At 38.9% G+C, this 17,187-nt stretch overlaps 1 protein-coding gene and 1 pseudogene across 1 annotated transcript; both read left to right on the top strand.

Annotated features, from left to right (window-relative positions):
* Nucleotides 1-10,845: 10,845 nt before the first annotated feature.
* Nucleotides 10,846-16,913, top strand: LOC108435884 (transmembrane protease serine 11D-like). The gene is made up of 11 exons (XM_037545446.1): nucleotides 10,846-10,930; nucleotides 11,017-11,167; nucleotides 11,262-11,394; nucleotides 11,491-11,754; nucleotides 12,037-12,193; nucleotides 13,124-13,274; nucleotides 15,160-15,218; nucleotides 15,304-15,454; nucleotides 15,535-15,667; nucleotides 16,415-16,660; nucleotides 16,755-16,913. The coding sequence occupies exons 1-11, from the start codon at nucleotides 10,873-10,875 to the stop codon at nucleotides 16,911-16,913; spliced, it is 1,662 nt and encodes a 553-aa protein (XP_037401343.1). The 5' UTR covers nucleotides 10,846-10,872.
* Nucleotides 12,981-13,991, top strand: LOC108435889 (annotated as a pseudogene).
* Nucleotides 16,914-17,187: the final 274 nt, after the last annotated feature.

The raw sequence follows: 17,187 nt of genomic DNA, 5'->3' as shown, positions 1-17,187 counted from the left end.
TCACCTGCATTTATGTAAATGGCTCATCCAGAAAGCTCATCAGAACAGACACAACAGGGTTAGATATTAGGTCAGAAAGTGAACAATTTCTCATATTGTTCATGCTTTTGTGCTCTTGACTAAGCATAGATTCTGCTTTATCTAAGAAGAAAATAAAAATAAGAAAGCATTGGTTTATATGAGTCTTCATGAAAACTGTGTATGTGGGTTTTAAGAAGAAATTTCTTCCTAAGGATAGTTGGTGGATGAGGCCCAATGTGCGTTAATCCAAAACAATCACTACAGATTAAAATCCAATCTTAAGGGGCGCCCGAGTGGCGCAACCGTCTAAGCATTGGCCCTATCATCAGGAGATTGCAAGGTCGATCCCTGGTAATGCTACAGCCATCCATAGCTGGGAGTCCAAGAGAGCACCATTGGCCTTACTCTCTTTGGGTGGGTAGATGGCCCCTCTTCTCCTCCCATCACTCAATGTGATACTAGTCAGTGCAGGCGTCTGTTAGCGAATGTAACAGATCTGGCAGTTGGCACTTTCCTCCAAGCGTGTTCGGCTGTCCCGTGATGTTGCGTGAGCAGCAGTTCAAAAAGAAGCGGTGGCTGGTTTCACAGGTCTCGGAGGAAGCCTGTGCTAGTCTTTACCCTCCTATCATTGGTAGTATTGTGTGATTGAGGGAATCCTAAGTAGCAGGTGGAATTGGAAACGACTAAATTGGGGAAAAAATCTGGTTAAAATACAAAAAAACAAATAAATATCCAGTTCGTAGAACAACTAAACGACCCCTAAGCAACATGAAACGTCCACAAGAACAAAAAGAAAAGCCTTTAGCAATTTTTTTACTGAATTTATTTACATTTTTCCACAGAGTGTTTGTTACGAACAAGAGCCAATGGCCATACAATTTTAAAATGTTCATTATATTACAAACGTAAGCTACGCACAATAAAGGAGTTTGCTGTACTGATGATTAATGTTAAACATTTAAAGGTAATTTGTTTATCCAAATCTTTGTAGGCAAGAAATTGGACCTTTGCAAGTTTTAGCTGAATACCACTGGACAAATACATCCACTAGTAGGCCTTCTGGTCAGCTACTGTCTAGTGGGACAGCGGATTGCTTGTGATTATTAGAGGTCTGCATTATCTGTATTCGGCTCAAAATAAGACTATAAGGGGCAAGGTTTCTTCTGAGTGGTATTTACATGACTCCTAGGAGTTCATGGGGCAGAGGTGATGTTGAAGAGGTGGAGACTTTGCTGGCTACAAATCAGACATATCAAAAATTCATATCCTTAAAATAAGTCATGTTATATTGCGGCTAGCTTCATATTTCAGCAGAGAGGAGTGTAAAGTGAACTTTGTACAGAAAAAAGCTTTGTAACAATTAATCTGCATTAACTATTCATTCATCGAACTATTCATTCAGGAGTAATGGAAGTTTTTGTCTTTCTAAAATGAGTGATATGATCCATTATCTAATTTTCAACAAGAATTCCTGACTGATATTTAGAAAAAGAGAAAAGAGAGGGAATAAAACAGGCCATATTAAGGTCATGTTCATCGATTTTTGTGTGATCTTGCTTATTTCATATCGGGAGCACCAATGACTACTATATAGAAATTGATGTTACTACCAATTTTTGCCACAATAAAATAAAATACAGTATGTACTGAAGGTACTGAAGGTACATTCAGACTGCATATAATATAGTTTTACTTTATATTATATTTCACCACAATTAGGGCTTTCCCTGCTTTACGGCACCCACTTTAACTCACTCCAGTCTTCACTCCATCTCTGTTTTCCTTTCGCTGTGACAGAACATCACCGGCTGCTGCTGATGACATTAACTTTAGAAATGTGTTGAATGAACAACATTATTCCATTTAAAGCACTCAAGTAAAACTGTTTCACGTCTACAAAGAGAAGAATGAAGCACAGCCTTTCTTTCATCTCTTTAGCATCGAAACAGCTTCTGTGGGCATAGAGGTTTAACCACAATCCAGTTCCCACAGGTTTTCTGTTCAAAGAAAAAAGAAGTACCTCTGCAACGGCTTCTTCGTGTCTGAACACTTCGTCATGACGGCTGGAATCAGTGAACTTAGTCATGCTTCAGTTTAACAGGTCAGGGTCACCTTTACATTCAGAATGATGTGGCCTGGGATTTCTGAAGAAAGAAAAGGGTTCCCACATAATGACACAAGGTCACAATGACTACTGTTGATTTTGGAAATGGCTCTTTTCACTGTGTACATATATACAAATATTGATCTCATGAATATCAATATTTATTTAATAATTATTACTGTTCATTTCATCATCACATACTTTTGGCCATATAGTGGGTGTGTGTGCGCGCGTGTGTGTGTGTGTGTGTGTGTGTATACACTCAATTTTTTTTACATAATTTGAAAATGCCTGTTGTTATTGACATTGTGTTGTATTAAAAGCAAAGTAAATTGTATTAAAAGTAAAGTAAATTTTTTCCTTCTCCTATATGGTTAACGTTTTGGTATATATATATATATATATATATATATATATATATATATATATATATATATATATATATATATAGAAGTACTTGGATATTGTGCATTGCACACTGGTTTATACCTTACATAATTCTCCATGACCCCCTGCACCCACCATCCTTGTCACTGAGTACTCATTTTACCATTTTCATGAGATTTAGTTTCATGGCATTTAGTGCCATTAGAACTTTACTGGATTTTTCTATGTTTTTTTGTGTCTCCCAACCTGCAACACTGCAGACTGATTTGGCCATGGCATTTGATTTGTTGTCTTTGTACTATTTTCAATTAAATATAGGGTATAAATCATTTGCACATCATTGCGTTTTGTTCATATTTACATTTTGGACGGCGTCACAACTTTTTTGGAAATGGGGTTGTACCTTCATTAGTAGTAATAGTGAAACTATATAGAGGTAAGCTAACATGGTGGCTCCTTCCAACACAGAAAGAAAAAACACTCACAAAGTTGTAGGTAATTATTCTGTTCAACATTCACTATATATATATATATATATATATATATATATATATATAGAGAGAGAGAGAGAGAGAGAGAGAGAGAGAGAGCGGATTACATATATATATGTGTATGTGTAAGTGTGTGTGGTCATCTCTTTCTGTTACAATTCAGGTTGTATAAAATAAAGTACATGGACATGCAAACTGCCAGACAAACATTGGTAGCAGAATGGGTCATCCTGAAGAGCTTGGTGACTTTAAATGTGCCACTCTCAGAGGGTGTCATCTTTGCCACAAGTCAATTTATGTCATTTCTGCCCTGCAATGGCTACCCTGGTCAACTGTAATCCTGCAATTTCCCTCTGGGATTAATAAAGGATTCTGATTCTGTAAGTACTATCATTGTGAAAAAAAGCAACAGCAGCTCAGCCACAAAGTGGTATCTGTTGTATCACTGATTCTAGAGGAACCAACACCAGCAGAAGAACTGTTTGTCAGGAGCTTCATGAAATGGGTTTCCATAGCTGAGGTTTCGATAGTTGGCTGGAGTGGTGTAAAGCATGCTGCCACTGGACTCCAGAGCGGTGAATCATGCTTCACTATCTGGCAATCGGATGGAGCAATCTGGGTTTGGAAAATGGCAAGAAAATGCTACCTTCTTGATTGCACAGTATACATGGTAAGGTTTGGCGGAGGAGGAATAATGGTCTGGGGTGTTTTTCAGGGATTGGGCTCAGGCCATTTAATTCCACAGAACAAAAATTCTCACCAAAATCTTATGGAGTCTTCACAAAATATTGGAGGCTATTATTAATGGAAAGGAGGGCCTACCCTATTTTAATTCCCATGGTTTTGGAATGGCCCTGCGATGGACTGGCGACCTGTCCAGGGTGTATCCTGCCTTCCGCCCGAAGACTGCTGGGATAGGCTCCAGCACCCCCCCCGCGAACCTGAGGGAGAAGCGGCTTAGAATGTGGATGGATGGATGGATGGATGGATGGTTTTGGAATGGGATATCCACCTCACGTGGGTGTGATGGCCATGTAGTATGTGTGTGTGTGTGTGTGTGTGTGTGTGTGTATATATACATCTATATATATATATATATATATATATATATATATATATATATATATATATATATATATATAGTGAATGTTGAACAGAATAATTACCTACAACTTTGTGAGTGTTTTTTCTTTCTGTGTTGGAAGGAGCCACCATGTTAGCTTACCTCTATATAGTTTCACTATTACTACTAATGAAGGTGCAACCCCATTTCCAAAAAAGTTGGGATGCTGTCCAAAATGTAAATATAAACAAAATGCAATGATGTGCAAATGATTTATACCCTATATTTAATTGAAAATAGTACAAAGACAACAAATCAAATGTCATGGCCAAATCAGTCTGCAGTGTTGCAGGTTGGGAGACACAAAAAAACAAAGAAAAATCCAGTAAAGTTCTAATGGCACTAAATGCCATGAAACGAAATCTCATGAAAATGGTACAATGAGTACTCAGTGACAAGGATGGTGGGTGCAGGAATCATGGAGAATTATGTAAGGTATAAACCAGTGGGCAATGCACAATATCCAAGCACTTCTATATACTTTGCCTGTAATTACTGGACACAGTACATTGCATAAGCTATGAGAGAAATGTACCACAGACACAACGCGTTCAGGGTGTTACAGGTTGACTCTGGAGAGCCCTTGGTGTGTAATCACACTGAAGTCGACATAGTTTCATTCATAGAGGGCCAACTTCTCCAGGTTTCTGCCCTGGATTACAGGTGTTAAAGAAAACACTGAGTAATAAACCTGATAATAAACGTTGCTTGCATTTTTTACATTTATTTTTTATCACAGTCAATGTGTCTGTGTGATGCTGAGAAAAACAACCCTCAAATGTGTCAAATGTGACACCACAAAGAAGACAAAGCCCTGATCTTATTTTTGCATCAGAAACATCTCAGTGGAAACATGTGGTTGGCTTTGCACTGCAGGGTCGCATTTTTTTTTTTTGTAGGTCGGTGGTCTAGCGCTTGAGTATGATACCACAAACAAGGGTCCTTTACCGTCAGCCTGTGTGTCACTGCCGGCAGAAAAAGAGTGTGGTGAGAACATTTTACTCAGCACTACAGCATCATAGAGAAAACTCAATCCTTTGAGTCAGCACGAAGAATTATTCTTAACAATAATTAATAATAATTAAGAATTATGAGTTGGGTTAAATTAATAACCCCACCTTGTTTCTAGAGGCCCACTGCCCTGTACATTGTGATATTTTCAAGTATATAAGGAAATTGTTTGTGTAAATACATTTTGGTTGTTGGCAGTTGTAGTGGTCATGTTTCTTGGCACATCTACTCTGTAGTGGAACCAAACAGGCTGCCATGTTTCAGTCAGTTAACCTTTTGCAAAAATCTCGAGAAAGTCCTACCTCCCAAAGTTATCATTGCAAGGTTCTTCCAACTTTCAGCTCAGGCTATCTAGTAGCATTTTCATGTCTAATAAGGAGGAGGTTTGGCAGACGCCACACCTTTAGCAACACCGAAACTATCTTAGATGCTTTGAAGGACTTTTATAAGAGGTCTTACAGCCAACTTTAATGAAACAATACAAAGAATGGTATGTGTACTAATGCCTTAATACTTAATGCCTATACATACTTAATACATTTTCATCATAAATGTAAGTGCAAAACCCTACACTTTAAAAAAGATGGTTCTTCAAGAGTGCTTTAGTAAAGACAATGGTTCTATATAGAACCATGAACACTCAAAGAACTATTTGCTTGCTTAAATGGATCTCTGCATTGTGAAATTGTTCTTCAGATGAAGAATGTGCTGTATACAGTTCTATTTAGAATATTTTTGAAAATGGTTATGTACAGCACCAAAAAAGTTTCTTCTACTGTTACAAGCTTCAAATTGTAACAACAGAAGAACCCATTTTGGTGTGATATAGAATAAAACAGGAGAACATGAGCCAGAAACCAAGCCAAATGTGTTTTATTTAGGATTTAAAAACACCAATGAAGCTTTCAGTCCTAATATCGTCTGGAATGCTATTTCAGAGTTTAGATGCTATGTGAGAAAATGATCTTCCAGGCTTACTGCAAGTGATCTTACATTAAGTCTGCCTTAGTGCTCTGGATGCACTATATACTGGAGCTCAGTCTTTAAGAGCTTTAAATGTCACGAGCAAGACCCTGCAGCCAACATAGAACTTGACAGGAAGTCAGTGCAAACTAAATAAGACCAGAGTAACTTTGTTTCACGTTCCAAAGAAGTTGGGACAGGGGCATGTTTACCACTGTGTTACATCACCTTTCCTTTTAACAACACTCAATAAGCGTTTGGGAACTGAGGACACTAATTGTTGAAGCTTTGTAGGTGGAATTCTTCCCCATTCTTGCTTGATATACAACTTCAGCTGCTCAACAATCCGGGGTCTCCATTGTCATATTTTGCTCTTCATAATGCGCCGCACATTTTCAATGGGAGACAGGTCTGGACTGCAGGCAGGCCAGTCTAGTACCTGCACTCTTTTACTACGAAGCCACGCTGTTGTAACACGTGCAGAATGTGGCTTGGCATTGTCTTGCTGAAATAAGCAGGGACGTCACTGAAAAAGACGTTGCTTGAATGGCAGCATATGTTGCTCCAAAACCTGTATGTACCTTTCAGCATTAATGGTGCCTTCACAGATGTGCAAGTTACCCAAGCCATGGGCACTAACACACCCCCATACCATCAGAGATGCTGGCTTTTGAACTTTGTGCTGATAACAATCCAGACAGTCCTTCTCCTCTTTGGCCCGGAGGACAAGACGTCCATGATTTCCAAAAACAATTTGAAATGTGGACTCGTCAGACCACAGGACACTTTTCCACTTTGCATCAGTCCATCTCAGATGAGCTCGGGCCCAGAGAAGCCGGCTGCGTTTCTGGGTGTTGTTGATATATAGCTTTCACTTTGCATGGCAGTTTTAACTTGCACTGTGTTCACTGACAGTGGTTTTCTGAAGTGTTCCTGAGCCCATGTGGTAATTTCTGTTACAGAATGATGACGGTTTTTAATGCAGTGCCACCTGAGGGATTGAAGGTCACGGGCATTCAATGTTTGTTTGTCTGCCTTGCTGATTACTTGCAGAGATTTCCCCAGATTCTCTGAATCTTTTGATGATATTATGGACTGTAGATGATGAAATCCCTAAATTCCTTGCAGTTGCATGTTGAGAAACGTTGTTCTTAAACCTTTGGACTGTTTGCTCACGCAATTGTTCACAAAGTGGTGAACCTCGCCCCATCCTTGCTTGTGAATGACTGAGCCTTTCAGGGATGCTCCCTTTATACCCAATCATGACACTCACCTGTTTCCAATTAACCTGTTCACCTGTGGAATGTTCCAAACAGGTGTTTTTTTGAGCATTCCTCAACTTTCCCAGTGATTTGTTGCCCCTGTCCCAACTTCTTTGGAATGTGTTGCAGGCATCAAATTCAAACTGAATGAATATTTGCAAAAAACAATAAAGTTTATCCATTTGAACATTAAATATCTTGTCTTTGTAGTGTATTCAATTGAATATAGATTGAAAAGGATTTGCAAATCATCATATTCTGTTTTTATTTGTTTTACACAATGTCCCAACTTCATTGGAATTGGGGTTGTAGTTATAAAGCACAATTTCTCATGTCTTGGTCTTAGGACTCGCATTATAATGCTACACCAAGGTTTTTTTACCCAGGCTCTTTAACATTCTAAGAAACTATGTTGCATGCATTGTTCATTGTTGACCATAGAAGTTCCACAAAGTTTAGGTTTTTCTTCTCCACACATTTCTCCACACAGCCCTACAAGATCTGAGTCTTAACAGATTTTAAAATGTTGTCTGAATTTCTTTTGAACCGTGTGGCGTCTTGTTGGGAAATCCGGTGTTTGTTGTGGTTTTCCTCCTTTAAGGTGACACACAGGATGAACACATCAATCAGTTGCTAAGCATCAGTGTATGACACACATGCATGTGAGCAATTCTTTTTGACTGTCTATGAATGTGTGTATGCATATAGGTAACCAGTGTCAGACATGGTTTTGTGCATCTGAATTTAGACATACATAGATGAGAGGCATCAGGGCAGGAAATCATCCAACCCTGTGGTCTACCCTTAGGACTAGCCACTTAGAGAGCAGGGGCAAAGGGGGGATATATATCTATATACAACTCTGCTTTCTATAATAGGAACGAGAATTGTATATAGATATATTAGATCCCATTGGTTTGAAGTAAACGTGTCCCAAATTCTGAAAAGCAGTGTGGAATATTGACAATGGTCACTAAAGAAACACATATTTTCTGCAATGAAGTAAACCTTTTCGTTTTTATGCACATACAGCTGTTCAAAGCTGTGTTTGTTAGTCATGTACTAGAATGTTCAGTCACTTGTTTTAATAAAATAAACAAAATGAAAGAACAGGGTCTCTGAAGGCAAAGGGATTTCAGTCTAAAGTCCATGTCAGTTAAAAGTCTGATATTTGTTTCAAACTCGAACCACTTTGGTAGAAAGTTCCATATGCATAATGAAACCTCTAGCAAACAGCTGACCCTTTGGTCAAAACCGTATCACTCAAGACCAATACAGGCTCACGCAACTTACATATGGCTCAAAATCTTGATATAATCAGCTGAGTTTTAAGTACAAGCATGAATACCAACACGATTATCTATAAAACGTATATTAGCGTATGCACAGATATGACTTGTAGTAAATGGGAAGGTTGGAAAAACTGAGTGACCAGAATGAAAAGGAAGCTCACACCAGAGCTCTCTGGAAACTATTAGACCTTGTTTTCCTATTGTATTCAATATTAGTCACACATAAGAGTGTCAGTGCATCAGTATAGATGCTATGAAGATTTCCTGTGCAACAGTGTTTGAACAGTTTAATAGACAGATAATCCACACATAGGATTGCCACACATAGGATTCCTAGACACTCAATCAGCTTCATTTTTGCCAAATTCAGTGCACATGTAGCTGTGCTCACAAAGCAGTCTATGGTAGATCGATAGCAGTTTAGCTACAGAACCTATATGGACAAGTCTAAACACAACAGCTAGTTGTAAAGCGGGAATGTAAACAAGCTCACAGGATGGAACAAGTCTAAGCACAACAGAGGGTCAGTTTAACACTTGATAGAAACGTCTGATGAATTAGTGCAAACAAATAATTCTATGATGTAAGAAACAAACATATTTCCAACTGTACTGCATTATATATTGTCTATCTATAAGACAGACAGCTCAGTTGACAGACACACATACACACATCAAATTATACATGAACTGGCATGAGACTGTGTGCCAAATAATGACAAATATAATTTTTTGTCCAGTAAAGACAGAAAAAAAAAAATCATACATCTGTAAATTATGGAACATTGTTTCTGAATAACTACAGCTTTACCAACATCAATATCATTAACATACTTATTTAAAACCAAAATACTGAGATCTGAAATAAATAAAAGCAGAAGAAAATCCTTTTATCCTCGTCTGGAATGCTATTTCAGAGTTTAGATGCTATGTGAGAAAATTATCTTCCAGGCTTACTGCAAGTGATCTTACAGTAAGTCTGCCTTAGTGCTCTGGATGCACTATATACTGGAGCTCAGTCTTTAAGAGCTTTAAATGTCACGAGCAAGACCCTGCAGCCAACATAGAACTTGACAGGAAGTCAGTGCAAACTAAATAAGACCAGAGTAACTTTGTTTTGCTGGTGAGCACACGGGCTGCCGCATTCAGAGTCAGTTTAGAGACAGCAAGAAACATGTTGTAGTAATCTCATACAACACCAATTCCAATGAAGTTGGGACGTTGTGTAAAACATAAATAAAAACAGAATACGATGATTTGCAAATCCTTTTCAACCTATATTCAATTCAATACACTACAAAGACAAGATATTTAATGTTCAAACAGATAAACTTTGTTGGTTTTTGCAAATATTCACTCATTTTGAATCTGATGCCTGCAACACGTTCCAAAGAAGTTGGGACAGGGGCATATTTACCATGTTTTCGCAACTTACATATGGCTCAAAATCTTGATACAATCAGCTGAGTTTTAAGTACAAGCATGAATACCAACACGATTATCTATAAAACGTATATTAGCGTATGCACAGATATGACTTGTAGTAAATGGGAAGGTTGGAAAAACTGAGTGACCAGAATGAAAAGGAAGCTCTTCAGGACTTCAAAACACAAGACTTCAAAACACAGACAAATGACTCTGAATTTTGGTGAGAGAACATGGCTGGGAGATGTGGTAATGTGGCCAGAAGCTCATGCTGCTTGACCTTATTTAACAACATCAACAATCTGTGTTAAATTGTGCTCTGTGTTAAGCTGTTCCTGATGGTCCCCTACAAAACTGTCTCAGAAAGCAATGTCAGCATGAAAGCTGTTCATCGGGAGCTTGATGGACTGGGTTTCTGTGGGTGTGTAGCGGCACACAACCCTAAGATGTGCACTTGCCAGCTGCAGTAGTTTGGGTTAGATTTGTTGGTTCCAGCGAAGAGAAATATTTATGCTACAGCAAGCAATTACACTCTAGAGAACAATGGGCTTCAAACTCTGTGGCACTTTTCTTTTTTCTTTAAACAGCAGGATATACTCACATATATAATACAATATATATAAAAAAAAACACACATATACACGCACACACACACACACACACACACACATGTGTGTGTGAGACTTTATTACAAATCATACTCATACTTACAACACTACTACAACGAGGAAGAGGTGGTCCTGTGATGAGTATAAATGCAAGTGGTCTTTGACTCACAGAGGCTTGATGACAGGATGAACGCACTTCACCAGGTGCTGCTTGCTGCACTTTTCAGTGCACTGGTCTTTGATGGTATGTACTAGGCTGTGAATCGAAGAATTAAAGATCTTGCACAGTTTCTAGGAGATACTGGTTTGACTGGTCATTCCTTCTTCTAGCCACCTATGGAGAGGAAATCATTCATGGCAGGAAAGCCAAGAAGAACTCCCTGCAGTACATGGCATCAGTGCAGGTCAACGGGAAGCACAAATGTGGAGGATTCCTCATAGACGCCAGCTACGTACTCACTGCTGCCCACTGCGATGACCGGTAGGTCACTGGCACTCTGCGTTTGTCAAAATAGCAGCATTATTCTTTGTTTTCTACAATTAGTCATAGACCCTTTCTTTTCTGAAACACACAGGGACAACATGAGTGTGGTCCTCGGGGCTCAAGACATCTCCAGAAACAATCTGGTTCGATATGTAGTGAAGAGCAAGCACAAACACCCATCATACAAAGATCCTAAGACTGGAAATGACATCATGCTTCTGAAGGTACAGTTCAGATATGTATACAGTTAGTTAAATGCAGAATTAGTATCGAAGGCATCACTAATCAGAGAATGTATATTTTCTATCCTACAATTCAAGCTTTCCAGCTCAGTTAAACAGGGTAAATTTGTGAAGATTGTCAAGATCCCAAGCAAGGACAAACCACTGAAGCCAAAGACCAAGTGCCAGGTCGCAGGATGGGGAAAAACTGAAAAACAGAACTCAGTAAATGACCTGCTGGTGACCGATGTGTCAACTGTAAGTTTGAAAGACTGCCAGAAAGAGTGGGCTATTGTGAAGATCAAACCCCCGCCCAATGTGCTGTGTGCAGGTGGCTATGGGACAAAAAGTGGTGCATGCCAGGTAGGACAGTGGATCTTTCTCATTACATTCTTAGCAAAACTGTTTAATGTTTCATTTCTATAACAATAGCAGGTGTCTTTTTGTTACTTAATAGAACTATTTCAAGAACCACATACAACATTACAGAGAAGAACCCTTTCACCATGCAAAGCACCATTATGGTCTATAAGTGTTCATGGTTCTACAACCACTGCTTTCACGACAGAAAACTTGTAGAACTATTTTAATGACTGTTTAAATATTGAAACTGACCCTAATGCATAACTGCTCTGATTCTTGCAGGGTGATTCTGGTGGGCCTCTGGTGTGCAGTGGGACAGCAGTGGGCATCGTCTCCTTCAATTTCAATGGAGATTGTAACTATCCAAATGTGCCCAATGTCTACACTCAGATTTCAAAGTTCACAACCTGGATTAAGAAAACAATCAAGAAAGGTGCTTAAGGGCTTGTTGTTGTTGTTGCTGTTGTTGTTTATGTTGCTTAACCTGATTGCATGTAAATGCTGTTCACACCTTTTAATGCTTAAATAAAGGTATCAAATCAATACCAGTTTAAATGAGTTTTCTTAAAGGTAACAGATGTTTCAGATCCTTATAACTGTAAAGCAATATTATGTTAGAAAACGTCATTTTTATTACAGATGATGAGTTGATTTGAAGTCCCGCAGTCGGCAAAATATCATTTTTAGCATCATGCAGCCTAAAGGAAACCAAACTTGCAGACCAGGCTTCAGGGACTTCAGACAGAAACCACACTAAAAGCTCATCACTACCACATGCAACACTTTCACAAGTAACACGAGGTCTATTATACAATCACAACTAGACTCTTATTATAGAACAAACTGACCTAGAACAAAAATATGTGAACAAACGTTTAAAAATCAAAAATAGGAACATTTTATATTAAATTTCATGCAATGGCTTTCCACACAAAGCACTACTCTATGAAAAATGACTGTCACACCCCCCCAGAGGGCAATAAAGGTCAATTGGTACCATACATTTGCATAGGCTACAAAACATTTTCTAATGCTTGAGTTTCTAATGAGTGTTTTTTGGGGGAACATAAAAGACAGCTAAAAATTTAAAGGCTCAATAGTGCTACATCCTAAGTAAGGAAGAGGTCAGTACATAATTGTCGACAAGAGAAAGCCACAGTGAGGAAGTCCTCTGATGGGTATAAATACCTAGAGAGGTTTTTGTATCATAGTGACTTACTGGCAGGATGAATGCACGTCAGCAAGTGCTGCTTGCTGCAGTTTTCAGCACATTGACATATGATGGTAAGTGCTTGCTTATGAATCGAACAATGAAAATGCAGGACAGTGTTTAGGAGATACTGGTTTGACTGGTCATTCCTTCTTCTAGCCACCCATGGAGAGGAAATCAGTAATGGTAAGAAAGCCAAGAAGAACTCTCTGCAGTACATGGCATCAGTGCAGGTCAACGAGAAGCACAAATGTGGAGAATTCCCCATAGACGCCAGCTATGTACTCACTGCTGCCCACTGCGATGAAGGGTAGGCCGCCATAATTCAGGAAGCAGAATTGTTCTCTTTCTTTCTTACTACTACTAAAATACCTATGATCTTCTGAACTGCAAAGGGAGAGCATGAGTGTGGTCCTCGGGGCTCACAACATCTCTGCAAACAATCTGATTCAATATGAAGTGAAGAAAATATACAAACATCCATCATACAAAGATCCCAAGACTGGAAATGACATCATGCTTCTGAAGGTACAGTTCAGATATGTATACAGTTAGTTAAATGCAGAATTAGTATCGAAGGCATCACTAATCAGAGAATGTATATTTTCTATCCTACAATTCAAGCTTTCCAGCTCAGTTAAACAGGGTAAATTTGTGAAGATTGTCAAGATCCCAAGCAAGGACAAACCACTGAAGCCAAAGACCAAGTGCCAGGTTGCAGGATAGGGAAAAACTGAAAAACAAGATGTAGTAAATGATCTGCTGGTGACCGATGTGTCAACTGTAAGTTTGAAAGACTGCAAAAAGAAGTGGGATAAAGCAAACCAGACTAAACTCCCACCCAATGTGCTGTGTGCAGGTGGCTATGGGACCAAAAGCGGTGCATGCCAGGTAGAACAGTTGAGCCATTTCTCATTATATTCTAAGCAAAATTGTATAATGTTTTAATAAAAAAAGGCTATTTGACCTATAAATATAGCAGTCTTTTTGGTGCTTTACAGAACCATTTCAAGAACCACATACATCATCACAGAGAAGAACCATTTAATCAAGCAAAGCATTCAAATGGCTCTATAACCATTGCCTTGTTGAACCATATTTAAGAGTGTATAACTTTTAAACCCTGAAACTGACCCTAATGCTTAACTGCTCTGATTCTTGCAGGGTGATTCTGGTGTGCAGTGGGACAGCAGTGGGCATCGTCTCCTTCAATTACAATAGAAATTGTGACTATCCAAATGTGCTCAATGTCTACACTCAGATTTCAAAGTTCACAATCTGGATTAAGAAAACAATCAAGAAAGGTGCTTAAGGGCTTGTTGTTGTTTGTGTTGCTTAACCTGATTGCATGTAAATGCTGTTCACACCTTTTAATGCTTAAATAAAGGTATCAAATCAATACCAGTTTAAATGAGTTTTCTTAAAGGTAACAGATGTTTCAGATCCTTATAACTGTAAAGCAATATTATGTTAGAAAACGTCATTTTTATTACAGATGATGAGTTGATTTGAAGTCCCGCAGTCGGCAAAATATCATTTTTAGCATCATGCAGCCTAAATGAAACCAAACTTGCAGACCAGGCTTCAGGGACTTCAGACAGAAACCACACTAAAAGCTCATCACTACCACATGCAACACTTTCACAAGTAACACGAGGTCTATTATACAATCACAACTAGACTCTTATTATAGAACAAACTGACCTAGAAAAAAATATGTGAACAAACATTTAAAAAGCTGTATAATTCAAATGATTCAGCACTTGTTATAGTGTAACACTCTACGGCCAATTGGCCTTTTGCTGTTAATCCACAAAGCAAAAAAAATGTGCACATGACTATCTGCGAAAGAGCAAAAATAGGAACCTTTTATATTAAATTTCATGCAATGGCTTTCCACACAAAGCACTACTCTATGAAAAATGACTGTCACACCCCCCCAGAGGGCAATAAAGGTCAATTGGTACCATACATTTGCATAGGCTACAAAACATTTTCTAATGCTTGAGTTTCTAATGAGTGTTTTTTGGGGGAACATAAGAGACAGCTAAAAATTTAAAGGCTCAATAGTGCTGCATCCTAAGTAAGGAAGAGGTCAGTACATAATTGTCGACAAGAGAAAGCCACAGTGAGGAAGTCCTCTGATGGGTATAAATACCTAGAGAGGTTTTTGTATCATAGTGACTTACTGGCAGGATGAATGCACGTCAGCAAGTGCTGCTTGCTGCAGTTTTCAGCACATTGACATATGATGGTAAGTGCTTGCTTATGAATCGAACAATGAAAATGCAGGACAGTGTTTAGGAGATACTGGTTTGACTGGTCATTCCTTCTTCTAGCCACCCATGGAGGGGAAATCATTAATGGTAAGAAAGCCAAGAAGAACTCACAGAAGTACATGGCATCAGTGCAGGTCAACGGGAAGCACAAATGTGGAGGATTCCTCATAGATGCCAGCTACGTACTCACTGCTGCCCAATGTGATTACAGGTAGGCCATCATAATTCAAGAATTGTTCTTTCTTTTTTACTACTACTCCTCAAACACCTCCCATCTCCTGAACTGCAAAGGGGGAGCATGAGCGTGGTCCTCGGGGCTCACAACATCTCTGCAAACCCTCTGATCAGATATGAAGTGAAAGACAAGCACAAATGCCTATCATACAAAAAAGTCAGCACCGGGGATGATATCATGCTTCTGGAGGTATAGTTGGGCTCTTATTACAGTCATATAAAGAATATTGTTACTACAACCCTCTCCTGGGGAGCTACCTTCCTAACCCAAATCTAACACACCTCATTCAGCTAATCGAGGACTTATGAAGGCGATAATTATATTAGATCAAAAGGGATTAAGTAGACTAAGCTAAGGTCGAGAGCAGTGGTGTGAACCTTGATCACTAAAAGGGCCGCATTAAAAAATCTGAACAATTTTGTTTTTAATCCATTTTTAATGAACATTTTGCTATAAACTAAACTGACCATTGTTTATTCAAAATACACAAAACCTTCGACAGTAGAAGTCCACAGGAGCTCAGTCTTTTAAACCTGCCCGTTTGCTTGAACTAGACACCTGGTATCCTTTCTTTGCTACAAAGTTCATTAAGACCTGGGATAAATTTCTGAGCTGCTGAGCTAACGTTAAGTGTTTATATTGGCTGAAATGCAGTTGTTTGGTGTGGAATTGCGTAAAAATGAGGTGTAACTGCTGTGCCATAGATTGATATTGTGGTAGGAGAGTCAGAGTGCACATCATTTTGCAGTGCATACTGGGGACTGTAGTGCTAATAATGAAACAGGCTAATATTAATAGAACATTAAAATACCGGACAGGATTGTGGTATTTGACACATGGGATCTAGCGGAAGATCTCCAGGAGCAGGGTTGGTGTCCACTGGTATAGAAGATGACGATAATAAAAGTGTTTATTATATTATTACCAAAATTGTAGCTTTCTAAGAAAGTTCAACAGGGTAAACCTGTGAAGATTGTCAAAATCCCAAGCAAGGACAAACCAGTCAAGCCAAACACCAAGTGCATGGTGGCAGGATGGGGAAAGACAGAGAAACAAAATGCAGTAAATGACCTCATGGTGACCTCTGTGTCAACCATAAGTGACAAAGACTGCAAGAAGAAGTGGAATAATACACTCCCACATAACGTTCTGTGTGCAGCGACAAAAAGTGGTGTATGCCAGGTAAGATGGAGATTGTGGTAGAAGATCTATATCCAGAACACTGAAACTGTCAAGCAACATTGAGTGTGTCATTTTTGCTCCATGACTGTTGCAGGGTGATTTCGGTGGGCCTTTGGTGTGCGGTGGTGTAGCAGTGGGCATCGCCTCCTTCAGTTCCAACAGAGATTGCAAACATCCACATGTACCTGATGTCTACACTCAGATTTCAAAGTACATAACCTGGATTAAGAAAATAATAAAGAAAGGTGCTTAGTTTTTGTGTTGCTTAACTGCATGGCATATAATCTTTGTTTACATGTTGTTACTGTTTCAACAAAGCTTAATTATTAAAGGAACATGCCTGTTTATGTTTAAGAATCTTATTCCACACTGATATAGTGATTTGCATTATATAATCAGCTCATCTCTGACTAATTACAACAACAGCGAAAATGTCACTTGAAGCATACTGCAGTGTAGCAGAAACCAAAACTTGCAGCCCAGGCCTGAGTGATATTTGACAGAAACCACACTAAAAGCTTAGCATC

Source organism: Pygocentrus nattereri, chromosome 15 (genome assembly GCF_015220715.1).
Source record: "Pygocentrus nattereri isolate fPygNat1 chromosome 15, fPygNat1.pri, whole genome shotgun sequence".
NCBI lineage: Eukaryota > Metazoa > Chordata > Actinopteri > Characiformes > Serrasalmidae > Pygocentrus > Pygocentrus nattereri.
The sequence above is the reverse complement of the archived record's forward strand: the minus strand, read 5'-3'. Positions and strand labels throughout refer to the sequence as shown.

Coding starts and splice junctions, on each gene's coding strand:
- LOC108435884 (XM_037545446.1), top strand. CDS start 10,873: ATGAACGCACTTCACCAGGTGCTGCTTGCTGCACTTTTCAGTGCACTG. Junction 11,755..12,036: donor CAAAAAGTGGTGCATGCCAG/GTAGGACAGTGG, acceptor TGATTCTTGCAG/GGTGATTCTGGTGGGCCTCT. Junction 16,661..16,754: donor CAAAAAGTGGTGTATGCCAG/GTAAGATGGAGA, acceptor TGACTGTTGCAG/GGTGATTTCGGTGGGCCTTT.